This window comes from Rhinoraja longicauda, chromosome 40, assembly GCF_053455715.1.
Source record: "Rhinoraja longicauda isolate Sanriku21f chromosome 40, sRhiLon1.1, whole genome shotgun sequence".
Lineage (NCBI taxonomy): Eukaryota > Metazoa > Chordata > Chondrichthyes > Rajiformes > Arhynchobatidae > Rhinoraja > Rhinoraja longicauda.
Window position 1 is genome coordinate 7,958,842 of NC_135992.1, and position 17,970 is coordinate 7,976,811.

Here is a 17,970-nt window from a genome sequence, read left to right on the forward strand (position 1 = left end):
TTATCTTACACCACCAGATGTGAAGATGTGCACAGAATAAACGGACATAATGTTCTCCCCGTGACCTGCGTGGGTTCACTCATGGCTCTCCGGTTTCCTCCCACACTCCAAAGATGTACAGGTTTGTAGGTTAACTGGCTTGGTATAAAAGTAAATTGTCCCTAGTGTGTGTAGGAGAGTGTTAGTGTGCGGGGATCGCTGGTCGGCGCGGACTCGGTGGGCCGAAGGGCCTGTTTCCGCGCTGTATCTCCAAACTAAACAATATAGGAGCTGAGGGGGGGGGATTTCTTTAGTCAGAGGGCGGTGGATCTGTGTAATTCATTGCCACAGATGGCTGTGGAGGCCACGTCAATGGATATTTTTAAGGTGGAGATTGAATAGTGCGGGTGTCAGGGGTTACGGGGAGAAGGCAGGAGAATGGGGCTGAGAGGGAGAGATAGGTCAGCCATGATTGAATGGCGCAGTAGACACGATGGACCGAATGGCCTAAAATTCCGCTCCAACAACTTATGAACCATGTGCTGCCCATTGCCCGTGCAGATTGTGGTGAGCTGTCTCCTGGAACTGTGGTCCTTCTGATGAAGGTTCTTCCAGGTTGCTGTTGGGTACAGAGGTCCAGGGTTGAAATCCTGCAGCGCTGATGGAACAGACACATATTGCCAGCTTAGCACAGGGTTTGCCCTGGAGGTCCTACACGCATGTCAGGTTGTTACCATGTACCTGCCGCCCATGTCATTGCAGATGGCTTGGTAGGTGTTGTCTAAGTATCTCGGTCATGGAACATTTGTTCTCCATAGAAGCTGCCTGGCCCGCTGAGTTACTCCAGCACATTGTCTCCTTTTGGGTCTTCAACAGCTTCTGCAGTTCTTTCTGTCTCCCAACGCAACTTGTTGTTCCTGTATAACTGAATGGCCGGTGATTTTCCCAGTGCCTGTGTTTCGTCTGGTCTAACTTGGACCGCAAGAACACAAACCGCTACACGCCTTCGGCAGCTCAGGCAAAAGAGTTCTGCCAAAGTTCCAACAAAGAGACTTCAACCTGAAACCGCCACGCTGTTTCTCCCCCACCTCAGTCGCTGCCAGACCAGCTGAGCATTTCCAGCGTTTTCTGTTTCTCCTTGAGATTTCCGGCATCTGCTATATATTTGATTTCCAGCTCCTGTGTAACCCTGACTGACTGCCTCGTGAATGGTCTTAATAACTCCCGAGATAACCCTGGCTGTTCACGTCCGGTCAACCTCGCGTCCCAATCCAAAAATATTAGCATGTGCCGTTTTATACTTGTTCTTATTAAAAAAGATTATTTGTTGCTGGATGGTCTACTTGCTTTGTTACAAACTGTGTGAAGAACACAGGGACGGACCACTGTGTCGGATCACTGCAGTCAAAATGGACACAAAAGTGCTGGAATAACTTCCAGAATGGGGCTGAGAGGGAGAGATAGGTCAGCCATGATTGAATGGCACAGTAGACACGATGGGCCGAATGGCCTAATTCTGCTCAAGTGCTGGAATAAACACCTGCCCATACCGCAGGTAAGATCATTAGGGGGAATAGACAATAGGTGCAGGAGGAGGCCATTCGGCCTTTCAAGCCATTCAATGTGATCATGGCTGATCATTCTCAATCAGTACCCCGTTCCTGCCTTCTCCCCATACCCCCTGACTCCGCTATCCTTAAGAGCTCTATCTAGCTCTCTCTTGAAAGCATCCAGAGAATTAGACAATAGACAATAGACAATAGGTGCAGGAGTAGGCCATTCGAGCCAGCACTGCCATTCACCGTGATCATGGCTGATCATTCTCAATCAGTACCCCGTTCCTGCCCTCTCCCCATACCCCCTGACTCCACTATCCTCAAGAGCTCTATCTAGCTCTCTCTTGAATGCATTCAGAGAATTGGCCTCCACTGCCTTCTGAGGCAGAGAATTCCACAGATTTACAACTCTCTGAAAAAGTTTTTCCTCATCTCCGTTCTAAATGGCCTAACTAACCCCTTATTCTTAAACTGTGAATAGAGTCACGAGGGGGGGAATAAATGCTTAAGAGTCTTTTACCCAGAGCAAGGAGACCATGACATATTGGACAAAGGTTTAAGGTGAGAGGGGAAAGATTTAATAGAAACCTGAGGGGCAGCTTTGTCCACTCAGTGGGTGGTGGGTGTGAAGAGCGAGCTGCTGGAGGAGGTGGTTGAGGCGGCACAGGAGCGGCGGTGGTCACTGCGAGCCGGGCCTTGCGCCCGTCGACCCGTCCTCCTGCTTCAAGAACCACACTTCGTTCCTGCGGCCGAGGGGCTTCACCGGGGGGTCGTAGCCGGCGCACAGGTACGCGTCTCGGTGGTAGCTCTGCGTCTCTCCCAGCACCTCCTGCAGCTTCCCCGCGTACTCCACGTAATGGGCCTCCTTGGCGTAGCCCCCAAACTGCCTGCAGGAGCAACGACAGGCAACGGGTGAAGCACCGATCCCCACAGCCCCATCACCCACCCTGACCTCTGGCCCACATCCCTCCGCAACTTTCCTGCCCACGTACCTGTCCCAAGGCCCCTTACAACATTAAAACAACACCTGCCCATACCTGAAGCCCTTCCTATCCATGTACCTGTCCCAAGGTCCTTACAACATTAAAACAACACCTGCCCATACCTTAAACCCTTCCTGTCCATGTACCTGTCCAGGTGTTTTCTGAATGCTGTAAAAGCCATTGGACAGGTATACGGATAGGAAGGGTAAAGAAAGACACTAGACCAAGTGGACCTGTTGGGCCCAGACCTCTGCTGCAATGGTGCAGCACCCTCTCCTCCCCCCCTCCCCTTCTCCCTCCCCCACTTCCCACTCCTCCCCTCCCTCCCTAAGAGATAGATTTAAACTTTAACATGTGAATAACTTTAAAAATATAACACCGATTTCAAAGGAACTTCTTCCATTAGCACCAAAGGGACGACGGTGAGTAAGGTGGGCCTAAAATTGTCATGCTATCGTGTACCGTTTTTGTTGTAGTTCAGGAGCAAACAAACAAACAAACGAGAGTTTTAGTATATAGATTTAGTATATAGATGGGCCAAATGGGGCTAGCGTAGATGGGACATCTTGGTCGGCGTGGACGATTTGGGCCGAAGGGCCTGTTTCCATGCAGTATGATTCTACGAAACTAATTGCTTCTGTCATCTTGCAAACAGACAACACAAGCACCAATCCGAATGGCCTCTGGGCACAGAGCCAAACACAAAGTGGTGGAGTAACTCAGTGGGTCAGGCAGTATCTCAGGATGCTGCCTGACCTGCTGAGTTACTCCAGTATTTTGGGAGTAACTCAGTGGGTCAGGCAGCATTTCTGGAGGACATGGATAGATGATGTTTCAGATCGGGTCGGCTCGCTTCTCTGGGACCAGTCTGAAGAAAGCTCTCGACCCGAAACGTCACTTATCAATGTTCTCCAAAGATGCTGCCTGTCCCTCGCAGTTACTCCAGCACTTTGTGTTCGACACAATATTCCAGCATTTGCAGTTCCGTGTGTCGACAGCTCGGGTGATTTGGTCGAAGAGTCTGCCAACTACCGCCTGACATCCAGCGCAAATCTGTAGACTTGCTACAGCGTGGAAACAGGCACTTCGGCCCACCGAGTCCGTGCCGACCAGCGATCACCCCGCACACTTGCACTATCCTACACACTGGGGACAATTTACAATTTAACAGAGACCGATTAATCTACAAACCTGTATGTCTTTGGGTTGTGGGAGGAAACCGGAGCACCCGGAGAAAACCCACAAGGTCACAGGGAGAGCGTACAAACTCCGCACAGAGTGAGCGATCGATTGATACTTTGACACTTGCACTTGGAACAGTGAAATTCTTTGTTTTGCAAACAACACACAAGTAGGTCAGCACCCGTAGTCAGGATCGAATCTGGGTTTCTGGCGCCGTGAGGCAGCAACTCTACCGCTGCGCCACCGTGCAGTCTTATTCCCAACCGATGGACAGGTGCTGGTGGTTCAGGTGGTGAGGGATCCAGTGGCTGAACTCCAACCTCATCCCAAGACCAGTCAGACTGGAGGTCCCCTGGGCCTAGATACCTCCAGCGATCGCAACATAGCAACATAGAAAATAGGTGCAGGAGTAGGCCATTCGGCCCTTTGAGCCTGCACCGCCATTCAATATGATCATGGCTGATCATCCAGCTCAGTAACCTGTACCTGCCTTCTCTCCATATCCCCTGATCCCTTTAGCCACAAGGGCCACATCTAACTCCCTCTTAAATATAGCCAATGAACTGGCCTCAACTACCTTCTGTGGCAGAGAATTCCACAGATTCACCACTCTCTGTGTGAAGAAATGTTTTCTCATCTCGGTCCTAAAAGACTTCCCCCTTATCCTTAAACTGTGACCCCTGGTTCTGGACTCCCCCAACATCGGGAACAATCTTCCCGCATCTAGCCTGTCCAACCCCTTAAGAATTTTATATGTTTCTATATATCGCAACGCCAGGCAGCCCAGATGCCCAATGGCTCGGCAGACGGGGTAACCGGGAGGGAGCTGGTGGGGGTGGGAAGCGAGGAACAAGGGCCGGTAGGGGGGTGCACCGGGAGCGATGCATTCTTCAAAGTCAGCTGCAGGAGGCGCCCCAGCACACAAAGATGGCCGGGCGAGGAGAGGGGAAGGAGGTCAGTTCACTGGACAGCTCCAGTACATTGAGCGAGCGGGCCGACCGGACTGCGGGCTTCGAATAATGGCATCAACAATGTTGGCGCCCGCGCGCCTGATAAATGCAAAAAGGATTTCACTACGAAGTTGCACGTGTGACAGATAAAGCGCCATTGACCACTGCTGGCCATCCCGGTCAGACCCCCCCCCCAGACTCACGTGGCGTAGACCGTGAACCCCTCCACACGTCTGATCTCGATGCTCTCGTCCGTCGGCTTGGGGGCGTTCTCCTGGAATTGGGCGGGAATGCGAACCTGCACCTCGACGGTGGGCTGCAGCCCCCCCTCCTCGCTCGGACGCACCCCCATACTGACCGGAGCTGTCATCCCCATCTGCAGGCCTGGTGAGAGAGCAGTCAGCATGAGTCCCCCACCCTCACCCCACTCCAGCCCAGCCCCAAAACCATGGCTCAGCTTCGTTCATTGTCACGCGCACCAAGGCACGGTGAAAGGTTGCGTGCCATCCAGTCAGCGCAAAGACGGGCGGCACGGTGGCATAGAAACATAGAAAATAGGTGCAGGAGTAGGCCATTCGGCCCTTCGAACCTGCACCGCCATTCAATATGATCATGGCTGATCATCCAATTCAGTATCCTGTACCTGCCTTCTCCATCATATCATATCATATATATACAGCCGGAAACAGGCCTTTTCGGCCCTCCAAGTCCGTGCCGCCCAGTGATCCCCGCACATTAACACTATCCTACACCCACTAGGGACAATTTTTACATTTACCCAGCCAATTAACCTACATACCTGTACGTCTTTGGAGCCATACCCCCTGATCCCTTTAGCCACAAGAGCCACATCTAACTCCCTCTTAAATATAGCCAATGAACTGGCCTCAACTACCTTCTGTGGCAGAGAATTCCACAGACTCACCACTCTCTGTGTGAAGAAATGTTTTCTCATCTCGGTCCTAAAAGACTTCCCCCTTATCCTTAAGCTGTGACCCCTGGTTCTGGACTTCCCCAACATCGGGAACAATCTTCCCGCATCCAGCCTCTCCAACCCCTTAAGAATTTTATATGTTTCAATAAGATCCCCCCTCAGTCTTCTAAATTCCAGCTAGTATAAGCCTAGTCTATCCAGTCTTTCTTCATACGCAGCGGTAGAGTTGCTGCCTTACAACGAATGCAGCGCCGGAGACTCAGGTTCGATCCTGACTACGGGCGCCGTCTGTACGGAGTTTGTACGCTCTCCCCGTGACCTGCGTGGGTTTTCTCTCCGAGATCTTCGGTTTCCTCCCACACTCCAAAGACGTACAGGTTTGTAGGTTAATTGACTGGGTAAATGTAAAAATTGTCCCTAGTGGGTGTAGGATAGTGTTAGTGTGCGGGGATCGCTGGGCGGCGCGGACTCGGTGGGCCGAAGGGCCTGTTTCCGCGCTGTATCTCTAAATCTAAAAAAATCTAAATCTAAAAAATACAGGCGCTCCTCAGCTTACGATGGAGCTCCCTTCCGAGAAACCCATGGGAAACCGAAAATATTGCAAGTCGAAATGCATTGAAAACGCGCGATCACGTGGCCGGAAGCGAGCTGCGGCTCTCTACGGGGTCCCTGCCGTTTGCACCTTCGCAAAGTCGAACTGTCGCAATCTGGGGAGTACCTGTACACGATTACAATCGAGTCAGATGTACAGTGTACAGATACATGAGAAGGGAATGACGTTTAGTGCAAGGTAAAGCCAGCAAAGTCCGGTCAAGGATAGTCCGAGGGTCATCGATGAGGTAGATAGTAGTTCAGCACTGGTCTCTGGTTGTGGTAGGATGATTCAGTTGCCTGATAACAGCCGGGGAGAAACTGTCCCTGAATCTGGAGGTGTGCGTTTTCACACTTCTGTACCTTTTGCCTGATGGGGGAGGGGAGACGAGGGTGTGGCCGATGTGCGACACGTACTTGATTATGCTGCTGGCCTTGCCGAGGCAGCGTGAGGTGTAGATGGAATTAATGGAAGGGTTTTTGGGACAGGCAGCATCTCTGGAGAGAAGGAATGGGTGACGTTTCAGGTCGAGAACGTTCTTCACTCTGAGGAAAGGTCTCGACACAAAACATCACCCGTTCCTTCTCTCCAGAGATGCTGGCTGACCCGCTGAGTTACTCCAGCACTTTGTGTCTACCTTCGATTTAAACCAGCACCTGCAGTTCTTTCCTACACAGGTTGGTTTGAGAGATGGTCTGGGCTGAGTCCACAATTCGCTGCAATTTCTAGCATGGCACCAACATCCTCAGATATCCTTCATTCCCAACATCTAAATTCTCGAGCCTCTTTGGGATCTTACAAGTTTGAATAAGGTGTCCCCTCATTGTTTAACATTCCAAGGAGTAAACTTAAACAGTCGGGCAGTTCTTGATGGGACTCCAAGGTGGATAGCGTAGTCAGGGGGTACGGGGAGAAGGCAGGAACGGGGTACTGATTGAGAATGATCAGCCATGATCACATTGAATGGCGGTGCTGGCTCGAAGGGCCGAATGGCCTCCTCCTGCACCTATTGTCTATTGTAATTCCCTTTCAAACCTCTGTTCTGTTGGAGTGCTACATCTCAATGAGTTCCTCCCACATTGCCCTCTGTTACCCAATCCCCTGCCTTTGTTTAAGAAGATAACTGCAGATGCTGGTACAAATCGAAGGTTTTTATTCACAAAATGCTGGAACTCAGCAGGTCAGGCAGCATCTCGGGAGACGTTTCAGGTCGAGACCCTTCTTCAGTTTCCCTGAGACCCTGCCATTGTTTCACCACCAGTCACAGTGCCTCCAACTAATGAGGTGCTAAACTCTTGACACAATGTCATATAAAGGAACTGCAGATGCTAAGTTTATACCAAAGATAAGACACAAAATGCTTGAGTGAACAGAAACATAGAAAACAGGTGCAGGAGGAGGCCATTTGGCCCTTCGAGCCAGCACCGCCATTCATTGTGATCATGGCTGATCATCCACAATCAGTAACCCGTGCCTGCCTTCTCCCCATACCCCTTGATTCCACTAGCCCCTGGAGCTCTATCTAACTCTCTTTGAAATTCATCCAGTGAATTGGCCCCCACTGCCTTCAGTGGCAGAGAATTCCACGAATTCACAACTCTCTGGGTGAAAAAGTTTTTTCTCATCGCAGTTTTAAAAACTCAAAGAGTCCGGACTCAAAATGTCACCTATCCACATTCTCCAGAGATGCTGCCTGACCCGCTGAGTTACTCCAGCACTTTGTGTCTATCCTAAACTCTAAGTGTAAGAAAATAACTGCAGATGCTGGTACCAATCGAAGGTATTTATTCACAAAATGCTGGAGTAACTCAGCGGGTCAGGCAGCATCTCGGGAGAGAAGGAATGGGCGACGTTTCGGGTCGAGACCCTTCTTCAGACTCTAATGTTCCCTTACTGAACCTCACTCCCTTTTATGCTCCTCAAACCTGTTATTCCATAGAACTGATGATTTTTTTCTCATATTTTTTCTTGATATTTTGATGATTTCTATCATGTTTTTTTTGAGATGTGTTTTATTTTGTTTAATTTAGTTTAGAGATAGAGCGCGGAAACAGGCCCTTCGAACCAGAGTCCGCGCCGACCAGCGATCCCCGCACACTAACACCATCTTACACACACTAGGGACAGTTTGCAATTTTTACTGAAGCCAATTAACCGACAAACCTGCACGCGTTTGGAGTGTGGGAGGAAACCGGAGCACCAGGAGAAAACCCACGCGGTCGGTCAAAGGGAGAAAGTACAAACTCAGTAGCCATAGTCAGGTTTGAACCCGGGTCTCTGGCGCTGTAAGGCAACAACTCTACCGCTGCGCCACCGTGCCGTGCCGACCATAATTGTTGAGTCATTTCTGATTCTCAATTCTTGGGAAACTGCTTGAGATATTTTGCAGCATTCGAGGCATTGCAAGCTGGTTTCGGTCAAGGGGAGATGGAGAATTCAATGATTCACAAGAGACAAAGGCCCCCCTCGCTCTTTAAGCTGATGGTACCTTCCTCGTTGCTTCCTCCGAGATACTTGAGCAGTTTTAAGGCTCCTTCGCCCGATCCCACATCGAATGGTTTTCCACTGATGGTCACACTGGCGTAATTACCCGACTCATATCTCCTCTCCTCGTAGCTCACCCCTCCCTGTGAGGAACATCAAAGCTGTCAGCCCAAGCATGGAGCAAGTCATAGAGTCATACAGCATTGAAACAGGCCCTTCGGCCCAAACCAGCCAACATGTCCCAGCTACACTGGTCCCACCTGCCTGCGTTTGGTCCATATCCCTCCAAACATGTCCTCTCCAAGTACCTGTCTAACTGTTTCTTAAACGTTTGGACAGTCCCAGCCTCAACTACCTCCTCTGGCACCTCGTTCCTTACACCCACCACCCATTGTGTGAAAAAATTACCCCTCAGATTCCTATGAAATATTTTCCCCTTCACCTTAAACCTATGTTCTCTGGTCCTCGATTCCCCTACTCTGGACAAGAGACTCTGTGCATCTACCCGATCTATTCCTCCCATGATATTATACACTTCTATAAAGTCATTTAATAGTGGGTCAGACTAAGATATGCACACATTTCATGGAGAAGGGAGGAAGCAATTGCTGCCTTCTTCTCTGATCTGTCAGGTACATCTAAATATTGCCCTCATTTACAGTCTGTGCAACAACACAAGACTTTATCGAGACAGAATGCTTGATTTAAATCGAAGACAGGCACAAAATGCTGGAGTAACTCAGCGGGACAGGCAGCATCACTGGAGAGAAGGAATGGGTGACTTTTTGGGTCGAGACCTTTCTTCAGACTGATGGAGAGGCCATTGATGGAGTGAATGGGAGGAATCCGAGAAAGAACCAGTGAAGAGGGGGAAAAAACCACTCCGTGGAATCATAGCTCGCTGCTGCCTCCTGTTGACACCTCCTAGTAATACCTCCAACTTGAAGAAGGGTCCCGACCAGAAACATCACCCATCTTTTATCTCCAGAGATGCTGCCTGATCCGCTGAGTTCTACTCCAGAATTATGTGTCTATCTTAGTAATGCTTTAATTCCCCTTCACTCGAGTATAAATGGTTTTATGTTGCAACTTGAAAGCACGGATCACATGAATATATAATGCACCGATCAGCCAAAACAATATGACCACTTGTCTAAGTGCTGTTGGTCGTCCGTGTGCAGCCCCATACGCAGCAGGGTGCGATGCACTGTGTATTGTGACACATTCCTCCCATGACCACCATTAAAACCTTCTGTGACTTGTGCCACAGTCGACCTTCTGTCGGTTCGGGCCAGATGGGATAGCCTTCGTTGCCCTCGCGCATCGATGAGCCTTGGGCGCCCAACACCCTGTATGTCGCCGGTTTGTGGTTTGTCCCTCCTCGGACCACTGTCGATCGGTACTCACCACTGCTGACCGGGAGCACCCCACAAGCCTTGCCGTTTCAGAGATGCTCTGACCCAGTCGTCTGGCCATAACAATTTGGCTCTCGTCAAAGTCGCTCAGGTCTTTACTCCTGCCCATTTCTCCTGCATCCAACATGTCACGTTCAAGAACTGACTGTTCACTTGCTGCCTAATATATCCCACCCCTTGACAGGTGCCATTGTAACAAGATAATCAACGTTATTCACTTCGCCTGTTAGCGGTCATAATGTTTTGGCTGATCGGTGTATATATATATGTGTACTTGTATATACACACTGATTTTTTTCTCTCTCTCGTTTATCATATTGTTTACAGTGTACTATGTTTACATATTCTGTTGTGCTGCTGGCAGTAAGAATTTCATTGTTCTATCTGGGACATTCGACAAAAAAACACTCGAGTCTTTTCCCTGCGGAAATCAGCACAAGGCGGGCGGAGGAATTGCTACTTTCCCCAAATCACACCAATTTTGATACTTGTACACGTCTAACGACGGGTGCGGAGATCACCTCTCCCTGAGTGTATGTGCGTGTACACACGTACACTCTCACACACAAATAAACACTCGCACAAACACACATACACACTCAGACACACACACACACATATAGACACGCTCATGTACACTCACACACACATGTGGGCAGGAAAATAACTGCAGATGCTGGTACAAGTCGAAGGTATCACAAAAATGCTGGCGTAACTCAGCGGGTCAGGCAGCATCTTGGAGAGAAGGAATGGGTGATGTTTCGGGTCGAAACCCTTCTTCTTCAGACCTTCAGTACACTGAAGAAGGGTCCCGACCCGAAATGTCACCCATTCCTTCTCTCCGAGATGCTGCCTGACCCGCTGAGTTACTCCAGCATTTTGTGATATCTCACTCACACACACACATACATACATGCATTCACACACATATACAAACACACACATACATACATGCATTCACACACATATACAAACACACACATACATACATGCATTCACACACATATACAAACACACACATACATACATGCATTCACACACATATACAAACACACACATACATACATGCATTCACACACATATACAAACACACACATACATACATGCATTCACACACATATACAAACACACACATACATACATGCATTCACACACATATACAAACACACACATACATACATGCATTCACACACATATACAAACACATACATACATACATTCACACACATATACAAACACATACATACATACATTCACACACATATACAAACACACACACACACACACACACACACAGTTAGAGGATACGACTCTTGTCAGGGCTCTCCGTTGGTGTAAAGATTGCACAACTGAAGCCCATTCGCATCTCGCCACCCGGCTAGAGTGTGCCGTGTTGGAGAGCAGGAAGAGAGGCCAATAACTCCCCGAATTCAGCTGTGGGTGATTCAGCTGGAAGAGGGCACATTCGGGAGGTGCTGTGCGAGGACATCAGTAAATCCCCCTCGCAGGCTGAATGTTTGGCTGCATCTTACCTGGGATCCCGAGCTCAGCCTCTGACTCGGTCTCTGTTCAATCTGGCTGAACATCAAGTTTTTTAACATCCCAAACATATCTGCTGCCCTTTAGTCCCAAACACAACTCCAATGCAATGGAAACACAAGTGACTCGTTGTGTTCCCGGCCCCGCTCTCTGCAAGTGTGGCAAGCTCAGGAGGTTTTTTTTGGGGACTTTCCTCTCTAAACCTATTGCTCAACTGAAACCTCCAGCAAACACACGCAGAGAGTTGAGCCAATGATCTAGACTGGGTGGAGTAACTCAGTGAACCAACACCCCTGAGTTTTAGTTTGAGACAAAAGACAGACACAAAATGCTGGAGTGACAGGCAGCATCTCAGGAGGAATGGGTGACCTTTCTGGGTCAGGACCTTTCTAGTATAGAGATTTTTTATATCAAAAAATACTTTATTCAAGTAATAAATAATTGCTTACAAAACATCTTCTTTTTTAACAAACCCATCCGACATTTCCGGAGGTTACACATTCGATACAGGCATTCACTTCCAAATTTACAGACATTTACTTACAGTTACAGACATTAACCCAGTATCCCTTATTTGGAGGGGCGTCTCTCTCCACCATACCCTGCCCCCCTATGTCCAGCAGCAGAAGGACCCTAGACTGTGGTCCTAAGATACTGTTGTGGTTCTCTGATCCTCGAAATTAAGACAGGCGACACGGAGAATTCTCCGAGAAGTTAAAAGCCTTTATTTGCAAACAACGGCTGGAACAATCAGGAAGCCAACCACCTGACTGCCCCCTTAGTACATTGGGCAGTCTATGTTTATAGGATTATTCCAAACCTTATCTTCTTTACATTACCTCCTTTCTTCAGTCTTTCATTTCTTTGCAGTCACCCGTCTGTCCTGCCACCATTAAATCCCATTCAGTAATTCATCCTTATCTCAATGCTCACATCCCTTCATACTTTGCCGCCCTTATTTCCCTGCTTGTCCATCCCTCACATCCATCCATCACCCCAAGGCCTATGTCTTTCCTTATCTCGCCACCATTATCTTTCATCCAAACACAGTAAAAGTTCAAAGAATGTCGAAACAGTTTTACAATGTAACAAAGTGTAAGGAATGCCTAAGCAAATGATGTACAACAATGTAACAAGGAATAAGAAAGTGTAAGATAAAGCAAATGATTCAAAGAATGTGGAAGCAATTATAATACGTCTTAATGTGCTACAGATTACAGCAGTTGCAATGTACTAAAATATAAAGAATGCCTATGCTGTTAAATTTAAATGGATAATAATGATTACAGAATATACAAAATACAACAATACAACATGGAAACAGTGGCCCTTCTGCCCACTGAGTCTACGCCGACTATCCATCACCCTAGTTTCTATGCAGTGCAAAAATCTTGAGGCCCCTTAGGACCATAGAGTCATATAGTGTGGATACATGCCCTTCAGCCCATGTGTCTTTGTTTGGCTCACATCCCTCTAAAGCTACCTATCCACGTACCTGTCTAATCGACTCTTCGCAAATGATGCCATAATTTATAGAGAGATTAAAACACCAGAAGACAGCTTGTCCTTACAGAAGGATCTGGATGCTCTCTGTGAGTGGGGAAAAACTTGGCAGATGTCATTCAATACAACCAAATGTCATATCATGCATGTCTCACACAAGACTAAACCACTTTTATTGGAATGCAACATGGGTAGCCATACATTGCTTGCTGTCGACCATCACCCATATCTAGGAGTCGAATTAAGCAAAGATTTAAGTTGGGCGATGCATATTAGTCAAGTGTCTAACAAAGCAAATACAACTCTCGCTCGGCCTTCTTAAAAGAAATTTTCATGCATGTAGTACATCCCTCAAAGAGAACGCCTACAAGTCCCTGGTCAGGCCCAAATCAAGTCAAGTCAAGTCAAATTTATTTGTCACATACACATACACGATGTGCAGTGAAATGAAAGTGGCAATGCCTGCGGGTTGTGCCCAAATTGGAGTATTGTGGAGCTGTATGGGATCCTTTCAACAACAACAACAACAACAACAACAACAACAAGATCACCATGGAGAAAGTACAACACCGAGCAGTCAGCTTTGTATGTAATGACTACAAGCACAAATCAAGCGTGAATAATATGCTGACTTCTCTCGGATGGGATACCCTAGAGCTCTGCAAAATCAGGCTTAGACTTATTGCAATTTACAAGGAGATTCACAAAATCACGCCATCAAATCTTCCTTCATCCCAGAGCACCAACTGCCATGAAACGAGACAAAATACCAGCCCCTACATCATCAACTCGCTAAATTTCAATAAACTTTGCTACCAATATTCCCTTTACCCAAGGTCGATAAGGGAATGGAATATGTTACCACCCAACACACGTGCTGCCCCCGATGTTAAGTCATTTAAAAAGGGCATTAAGCAACTAGATCTCCTCAATTTGGTCAAAAAGGCCCATTTTAAAATTTAATCACTGCTCTACTCATTCTGACCTGCACGAGATAACCACTTATGAAATGCTTGTGCAGTAATCAACCAGAACCAGAACCAAAACGTTGCGATACGACCTGCCTCGACTGCCTCCTCTGGCAGCTCTATCCACACTCGCCATCCTTTGTGCAACCATAGACAGTCCATCGTTCATGGTTGAGGATAGTGTTGTGTCATGTTCAAGAGCCTGATGTTTGTTGGGAAGAAGTTATTCTTGAACCTGGTGCTCAATTGTAGCAGCTTTATGTGAGGATGTTTTGCAGCAAGAATGTTGTGCTTAAAGAAAGTTTAAAATCAATAAACCTGTGGAGATTCCATACTCTCACATAGGATCCAATTTCCCATAATGAATAAAATAGTACTGTAGGTATTTGAAAATATAATTGTATAATTCTATAAACCTGTGGAGATTCCATACTATCACAGGGAATCCATTTCCCAATCATACATAAAACTGTACTGTAAATATTTGAATATAATTGTATCTAACTACTAAGACTCTCGTTTGTTCGTTTGTTTGTTTGTTTGTTCCTGAACTACAGCCAAAACGGTGCACGATGGCACATCAATTTTAGGCCCACCTTACTCACTGTCGTCCCTTTGGTGCTAATGGAAGAAATTTCATTGAAATCAGTGTTATATTTTTTTAATTATTCACATTTTAAAGTTTAAATCTATCTGCTCAGGAGGGAGGGAGGAGTAGGGGAGTGGGGGAAAAAGGGGAGGAGAGGGTGTTGCACCAATGCAGGAGAGGATTGGGCCCAACTTGGTCTAGTAATTCTATAAACATGTGGAGATTCCATACTACTATCACAGGGAATCCATTTCCCAATCATACATAAAACTGTACTGTAAATATTTGAATATAATTGTATAATTCTACAAACCTGTGGAGATTTAATACGAGCGCAGAGAATCCATTTTCCAATGATAAATAAAACAGAATTGTATATATTTGCCATTTCCCAATGATAAATAAAACAGAATTGTATATATTCTGTCCAGAACCAGGGGTCACAGCTTAAGGATAAGGGGGAAGTCTTTTAGGACCGAGATGAGAAAACATTTCTTCACACAGAGAGTGGTGAGTCTGTGGAATTCTCTGCCACAGAAGGTAGTTGAGGCCAGTTCATTGGCTATATTTAAGAGGGAGTTAGATGTGGCCCTTTTTGCTAAAGGGATCAGGGGGTATGGAGAGAAGGCAGGTACAGGCTACTGAGCTGGATGATCAGCCATGATCATATTGAATGGCGGTGCAGGCTCGAAGGCCCGAATGGCCTACTCCTGCACCTATTTCCTATGTTTCTATGTTTCTATATTTGCCATTTCCCAATCATAAATAAAACAAAATTGTACATATTTGCCATTTCCTAATAATAAATAAAACAGAATTGTATATATTTGGCATTTCCTAATAATAAATAAAACAGAATTGTATATATTTGGCATTTCCCAATGATAAATAAAACAGAATTGTACATATTTGCCATTTCCCAATGATAAATAAAACAGAATTATATATATTTGCCATTTCCCAATGATAAATACAACAGAATTGTATATTTGAATATAAGTGTTTATGATTGTGTGTGTTATTGTTTATTTTTATTGCTCTTATTGTTGGACTGTGGATAATCTTTCATTTCACTGCACATTTATGTGTATGTGACAAATAAAATTGACTATATATAAGTGCTTCTTCATTCATCCTGAGTCCTGATCAAAAAGATGATGGCAGCGGTGGGATTCGAACCCACGCCCCCGAAGAGACTGGAGCCTTAATCCAGCGCCTTAGACCGCTCGGCCACGCTACCAATGTGAGGGCAAGCTGCCGCAAACACGCACTAGAAGCACCAGCGGCGATCCTCAAGCGGGTGGTTGTTCATCTCGCGGCCGGAACAACCGCCGCAACCCCCGGGCCCGAGCCGGCGCAAGGCCGAGGCTTCCACGCGGCCTAGGCCTTACTTCCAGCCGCTGCCCGCCACAGACCCCCCCGCCCCGCTGCACGCGGCTGCTGCACCCCCCCCCCACTTTTTGAATTTTAATATCGCGGCGAATATTGCTGGGAATTGGTGAATTTTGCGGAATTGGTGACTTTTTGCAGCGTGTTCACAGCTCGGCTCTGGCCAACCTGCCCTCACATTGGTAGCGTGGCCGAGCGGTCTAAGGCGCTGGATTAAGGCTCCAGTCTCTTCGGGGGCGTGGGTTCGAATCCCACCGCTGCCATCACTTTTATCCAAATTAATAATCCTTTTTTTTTTTTTTTTTTTGCAAATGCAAAGTGTTCCCTGTGCGTTCACCTTCTCACCAGGACAGCATTCCTTCAGCATCCTAACTGAAGATTAGTATCCTAACTGAGAATGATTAGCCATGATCACATTGAATGGCGGTGCTGGCTCGAAGGGCCGAATGGCCTACTCCTGCACCTATTGTCTAACTTCCTCCTTCTACTCTCCTTCACAGGGAGAGTAAACCAGAATTTCAAATCTGTTTCGCCAGGGAAATCGAGGCATAGATTAGGTTCAGTTTCTTGGGACTTGCCTGCTGACCCCATCTTCTACCTCGTGGTTTCCAGCTCCAGTTCCAGACCTCCCAATTCAGACCCAACTACAGGCTCCGACAATCTATCTGCTGCTTTTCCCAACAATTCTCCTTCCGTGACCTGCGTTGTACTCTGGCTGTGAAGCGCTGGCACCAGCAGGCCCTCGATCTGAGTCTCCCGCAACTCCGGGCCTCACAACGGGCCCCAACTGTACTTCATCCTACGCCGGATCCGCGCCCTCAACTCACGATAAAAACATGAGTCTGAGGAAGGGTCTCGACCCGAAACGTCACTCATTCCCTCTCTCCTAGATGCTGCCTGACCCGCTGAGTTACTCCAGCATTTTGTGATACCATAGATAGGTTCAGTTCAGTTTCGTCTATTGTCACGTGTACCGAGGCACAGTGAAAAGCTTTTTGTTGCGTTCTATCCATTCAACAGAAAGACAATACATGATTATAATCGATTCATTTACAGTGTATAGATAAGGGAATAACGTTTAGTGCAAGGTAAAGCCAGCAAAGCCCCATCAAGGATAGTACCAAAGAGGTAGATAGTAGTTCAGCACTGCTCTCTGGTTGTGGTAGGATGATTCAGCTATAGTCATAGAGTGATACAGTGTGGAAACAGGCCCTTCGGCCCAACTTGCCCACACTGGGCAACATGTCCCAGCTACGTTAGTCCCGCATGCCTGCGTTTGGTCCATATCCCTCCAAACCTGCAGCTGAGAAGAAACTGTCCCTGAATCTGGAGGTGTGCGTTTTCACACTTCTATACCTTTTCCACATGGGAGAGGGGAGACGAGGGAGTGGCCAGGGTGCGACTTGTCCGTGATTATGCTGCTGTCCTTGCCAAGGCAGCGTGAGGTATAAATGAGGTCAAGAGAAAGGAAGTTGGTTTGAGTGGAAGAACCCCAGTCAAGGCGGAGGGACAGGTCTTAACATTGAGCACGCAGGAAGTACAGCGTACTCTGCGAAGGGTCAATAGACCGCAAGGCTGCAGGCCCGGATGGAGTTCAAGGAAGGGTACTTAGGGACTGTGCTGGACAGCTGGCTGAGGTATTCACCAGGATCTTTAACCTGCCGTTATCTCTGGCTACGGTCCCCAAGTGCCTGAAGTCGGCTACCATAGTGCCGGTGCTGAAAAAAACAAAAATCACCAACCTGAACGACCACCGTCCGGTTGCCCTAACTCCTATAGTCATGAAGTGCTTTGAAAGGCTGGTCCTCTCACACATCAAATCCAACATCCCTGCCTCACTGGCTCAGCTAATTAATTTATTGCATCGAATGGAAGTCGCATTACCAATCTCGTTGTACACTTGTACA

The 17,970-nt window shown here is 47.4% G+C and overlaps 1 protein-coding gene and 2 non-coding genes across 3 annotated transcripts; 1 reads left to right on the top strand and 2 right to left on the bottom strand.

Annotated features, from left to right (window-relative positions):
* Positions 1-2,103: 2,103 nt before the first annotated feature.
* Positions 2,104-11,812, bottom strand: LOC144611480 (heme-binding protein 1-like). The gene is made up of 4 exons (XM_078430604.1): positions 11,608-11,812; positions 8,665-8,803; positions 4,854-5,034; positions 2,104-2,422 (listed from the first exon to the last, which is right to left on the bottom strand). The coding sequence occupies exons 1-4, from the start codon at positions 11,683-11,685 to the stop codon at positions 2,215-2,217; spliced, it is 606 nt and encodes a 201-aa protein (XP_078286730.1). The 5' UTR covers positions 11,686-11,812; the 3' UTR covers positions 2,104-2,214.
* A 4,020-nt stretch (positions 11,813-15,832) lies between these two features.
* Positions 15,833-15,914, bottom strand: trnal-aag (transfer RNA leucine (anticodon AAG)). The gene has a single exon. It is a non-coding gene; the product is annotated as a tRNA-Leu (tRNA).
* A 330-nt stretch (positions 15,915-16,244) lies between these two features.
* Positions 16,245-16,326, top strand: trnal-aag (transfer RNA leucine (anticodon AAG)). Its single transcript has one exon. It is a non-coding gene; the product is annotated as a tRNA-Leu (tRNA).
* The last annotated feature ends 1,644 nt before the right edge of the window (positions 16,327-17,970 follow it).

What these genes read in the sequence shown, in the direction of transcription:
- LOC144611480 (XM_078430604.1), bottom strand. Translation starts at nt 11,685, where the DNA reads ATGTTTGGGATGTTAAAAAACTTGATGTTCAGCCAGATTGAACAGAGA. An exon ending in GGCTGAGCTCGGGATCCCAG is followed by an intron (nt 8,804 to 11,607) that starts GTAAGATGCAGC and finishes TGTTCCTCACAG; the next exon opens with GGAGGGGTGAGCTACGAGGA. An exon ending in CGGAGGAAGCAACGAGGAAG is followed by an intron (nt 5,035 to 8,664) that starts GTACCATCAGCT and finishes CTCTCTCACCAG; the next exon opens with GCCTGCAGATGGGGATGACA.